This window comes from Terrapene carolina, unplaced genomic scaffold (assembly GCF_002925995.2).
Source record: "Terrapene carolina triunguis isolate 2854851 unplaced genomic scaffold, T_m_triunguis-2.0 Scaffold833, whole genome shotgun sequence".
Lineage (NCBI taxonomy): Eukaryota > Metazoa > Chordata > Testudines > Emydidae > Terrapene > Terrapene triunguis.
Window position 1 is genome coordinate 1,669,676 of NW_020665184.1, and position 4,887 is coordinate 1,674,562.

At 48.4% G+C, this 4,887-nt stretch overlaps 1 protein-coding gene across 1 annotated transcript in view; it reads right to left on the minus strand.

Moving 5' to 3' along the window:
- CACNA1A (calcium voltage-gated channel subunit alpha1 A) overlaps positions 1 to 737 on the minus strand; it is a 140,676-nt gene extending 139,939 nt beyond the window's left edge. Inside the window, exon 1 of the mRNA XM_026660587.2 lies at positions 442 to 737. Within this exon, the coding sequence (XP_026516372.1) occupies positions 442 to 737 (296 nt within the window). The remainder of the gene's footprint in view (positions 1 to 441) is intronic.
- Positions 738 to 4,887: the final 4,150 nt, after the last annotated feature.

Consider the following 4,887-nt stretch of genomic DNA (forward strand, 5'->3'; position numbering starts at 1 on the left):
GTGCAGGTGCGTGGCTGGCGGGAAGCATGCATTATGGGGTGCAGGTGCCTAGACTGAAGAGGATTCATGGACTGGGGTGCAGAAGATCAGGTGGGGAGATTCATGAGTTAGGGGATGCAGATGCCTGGGTGGGGTGTATATGTATTAAGAGGTGCAGCTGTGTGGGTGGGGGATGCATACACAACAGGGTGCAGGTGCCTCGGTGGGGGAAGATTCATGGTGTGGGGTGCAGTCACAGGCAGGGAGATGCATGAGTTAGGGGGTGCGGATGCATAGGTGGAGGAGGCAGATGCCTGGGTGGGGGGTTGCATGCATCCCGGGGGGGCAGCTGCTTGGGTGGGGATTGCATGCATTAGGGGGTGAAGATGCCTGGAGCTGGGGGTGCAGCTGCCTGGCTGGGGAGGGATGCCCGAGTTTGGGGGTCCCCAACAGAAAGGATATGGCCATTCGGTGATCTTTTTGGCGTATTTCCTCACCACATTATCCTCGCTGAAGAGGAACAGGGACCGGTTGACAGTCAGGCAGTTCTGCCGGACGGGGATGGGGTTGTAGAGAGCCATGGTGCGGGCTCGCTGGGCCATCGACTGCTTGTACATCCTCTGGGCCCCGGGCGGTCCGCCTTGCCGGCTGCCCCCTGCACCCCGGCCGCCTCCACCGCCCGCCGCGCCCCCGGAGCCAGCTCCCCCGGAGCCGCCAGCCCCGTAGCGACCCGGCACCTCGTCTCCGAAGCGAGCCATCCTGCAAAGAGCAAAGGGCCGGGGGTTACGATGCTGAGGACGCTGCTGGAGAAGAGACGCTGATCACATCCCATCGGCTGCTGCTGCTTGGGGGGCTTGCAGCAGAAGGAGGGGGACTGTTCAGGCAGGAGCACGGCCGGTGAAAGCACCAGAGACCCTGGCCATCCTTCCTCAATCCTCTCTCCTCCCCTCGCAGGGAAGGAACCGATGCGACCCCCACACACACAACCCCCCCCCCCCCAAAAAAAAAATTGCAATGGAAAAATGAATGCACCACCCTGAAAAAAATGGTGCTCTGCAATTAAAAATAACAACTCATCGATGCACCGACCTCACCCAATTTTTTTCCAATTCTAAAAAGACTCATTCACGAGCCACCCCACAAAAAAAGAATTTGCAACCAACAAACACCAAAAACGCAATGCACCGCCAGTCCGAACAAAACCAAGAAAAAAAGCAATTTAAAAAATGTCTCACTCCTAGCAAAGTCAAGAAATAAATCAAAATAATTACAATGACTATAGCAAGGGCAGCACCTCCTCCCTACCAACATTCAATTTAAAACATTGAATGCACCAACTCCTCACTTCAAGCGCCGGGGGGGGGGGGAAGTGCACTACAAAGACAGAAAATGGACCGGCAACTATATATTTGCAATGCAATTGTTGGCAAAAAATCAATTACAACATAAAAACGGCAACCCTTCCTCTGTCCTGTTCAGCTTTGCAAAAATCTTTGCACACTTGAAAACAAATGTAGCCTAACATTGGTTTTTAAAATCAGCGCGTTCCCCTCAACCTCACCCCCCAAAAATATCAGCATCAGGGAAGAAAATAGCAATAATTAAAAAAAAAGCAAAAAAAAAAAAATTCTCTCCCTCCCCCCCACTCCCCACAAGGTCTCTGCTTTCACTTGTGCATCATCCTGCCGTCTTCAAAACGTTGCAAGATCTGGAGAGGAAAAAAAGGCTATTGGGGTCTTGTTAAGCGTCTTAAGATGTAGGCTGGATTTGTTGTTTGTTTGTTTGTTTCCTGTTGCAATTTCACCGGTGGTCTCTGCCTCTGCCTTAGTAGTAGTATTATTATTATTTTGGTGTGAGTGCGTGACTGTCAATTTTGCATCATCTTGGAGTTGAATGCAGCAAAGAAATCCTGTAAAATCCAAAAATGAAAAAGAAGAGAGAAGTCGCAGGTCCCATCCACCATCTACTCATAAGGGTTTCCTGGATGCTGCAATGTCTAGTATTTTTTTCTGCCCTGTATTCCTCCACCTCCTCCTCCTCCTCCTGGGTTATAGCTAAAATAAGACTGGTGTTAGGGAGGGAGGGACTGGGAGAGAGAGAGAGAAAAATGAAAAAAAAAAAGATCTGATTCACTGGCAGGTTGAGCTATAATGTGCAGCAACTGATCAATTTAATGCAAGCACAGACCATCCCAAAGCCTCAGCAACGCTTAGCACATGATGGCCTGGGACCAATCAGTTGCTGCTGCCCAACCTAACCCAGTGGAGTTTCTGGGAGAAGGAGAGAGATTGAGAGAGAGCAAAGGGAGGTTGGGGCAGATTTTTCTCCTCCGCACCCACCTCCAGTTTGGAAAACCTAGAAACAAATTGCAATTTTCCCTAAGTATGCTCCCAGCTGGATTCTGATCTCAATGACACTAGTGTAAATCCACAGGGAATCTCATATGATTTCACTGGAGTGACTGAGGATTCACACTGGGGTAATGGACATCAGAGTCTATTCCTTCGGCTCCATTGCTAGTTTCTTTAGTGCAGGTCTCATGTTTCTTTGGGAGGCTGGCAGGGAAAAGGAGTGAGTTGGTCCTGATTCTCCTCTGACTTTACACCAGTTTTACAACAGTGTAACTAGGAATGACTCCTGATTTACAAGAGTACTGAGCGAGAGGAGAGCCAGAGTGCGCGTGCATATGTGGGATGTAATGCATGTGAGAAGCTAAGCGATCTGTGCAAACTCTAAACAAAACCGACACATTCCTTGAAAGAAAAATAGCTGGGAGGATTCTGTGATCTCAGTTGCATTGGTGTAAATCCGGAGCAACTCCACCGGCCAGATCCTGAGGAGTTTCTGACTCGCATTTTTCCATCTTTATTTGGGCAAATTCACTTCCCCTCCTTTCAGTGGGTGATTGGCCTGAGTAAGTGAGTAATCCTGGAGTAAAGACCTTGGGTTGTGCCCCCCTCTGTTCGGATTTTAAATGAAACCGCTTGGTGGGGTATTTTTAATATAATTTTCTAAGTTACTACGCTGCAGTCTCCTATTACAGCCAGTGGGTCATACCCTGCTCTCAGTGACACCAGAACATACGCACTCCTAAAATGAAGTAAACAAAGTCACTCCAGACACAAACTCCAGCGCAGAGCAGAACCTCATCTCCAGTTATTTGGTTGCTTCCTGCACAGGACTGGGCACGCTTGACTCCCACTGACCCCCATGAGAGTTGAGAGTGCTGAGCACCTCACAGGATTGGGCCCTTTGGGGTTAAATCCTGAGATAGATGTGGAAATATTTATCCAGCTGCAATGAGAAAATGAAGCTAGGGGTATGGCTAGGCTCTGAGTGTTAACAGATCTTCCCTTGACTTGCTCAAGGGGCCATTTAGCTGCCATAAAATTTGCATGGTCCAGGGGGGAGTGGATTATTTTCTGGCATTAAAGACTTCGCTGAACAGGAATCAGCCCCACTGAGGGCCTGACCCTGCCCTCCTTTAGTGAAGCAGAATTCCCACGGAAGGCAATGGGAGTTCTGGCCGAGTGAGGCATGCTGGCCAGACCCCAAATATGAAGTATGTTCACCTCACTTAGAATCATTATTGGTATAGTAACAAATTTCTGGGTGCCTCCAACTCCACAAGTGTCCATATGCTGAAGCAGGTGGCACTGCATGGCGAATGGGGATTGAAAGAACAGCTATTTATCCTAAAGTAATTGTGGTTCTTCAAGATAATGTCGTCCTGTACACAGATTCCACCCCTGGTGCATACGCATAGATTCCTAGATTCCAAGGCCAGAAGGGACCATTGTTCACTCCTGTATGGCACAGGCCAGAGGTCGCCCCAAAATCCTTCGTAGAGCAGATCTTTTAGAAACACATCCCATCTTGATTTAAAATTTGCCAGTGATGAGTCCACCATGACCCTTGGTAAATTGTGCCAGTGGTTAATTACCCTCAGTGGGGGTGGAGAGTCTAGATTAACTAAAATTTACCAAAGGGCTTGTCTAGCCGTGGGAAGAGCCTGCAGTAGCTGGTGCACACTAGGTGCTCCTCACTAACTCCCCCATGTAGACACTCTTACTGCACAATAATATGCCTTTGTGCACATTAGCTGAAACCACCTGAGGGCCCTGTTAGTGCACAGTAGAAGTGTCCACACAGGGAGTTAGTGTGAGTAGCTAGGGTGCTTTATAGTCACATCCTAGCTTAGTGCTCACTAACCTCCCCATATAGACAAGCCCTAATATCTCTATATCAATAGAGATATTTGCCAGTGGGTGTTAAAAATAGATCTACACTAAGTACACTGTCCAGACTATACCCACAATATAAACTACACTATTATAAACAAAGCAGATCACACAGTGTGCAGAGTAAGTGGACACTGCAGGTTTCTGTCTTGATGCCATGGGTGGTTAGAAGGGACTGAAGGATGATGGGTGTCATTTGAGCTGAAGGGGAATCCCCGGTAGCTGTGAGCAGTACAGGGCACATGACACAGCAGTGAGTGGTTCTGACTATCCAATAGTGGGCAGTGATATGCTTATTACAATATAATTATGATCAGTGCTGAGTGTACCATAAAGGATTTATACTTTATACCTTTCGTCAAAGGCTCTGTCTTCACTGCAATCAGAGATGTGACTGCGCAGGTGAAGATGTACTGAGCTAGCTCGAATAATAATAGCAGCGAAGCTGTGGCAGCAGGGGCAGTCGCACGGGCTGTACAACCCCACCTGGGACTCTGGGCGTGTAGCCTGTGCAATCGCAGCTTCACTACTATTGTTATTCGTGCTAGCTAGATCTACACTCCCCTCGATGGTCCAGTAAGTCAGTATTATCCCCATTTTACAGAGAGGGAAACTGAGGCACAGGGAGGTTAAATGAACTGCTTAAGGTCATATAACAAATGAGTCA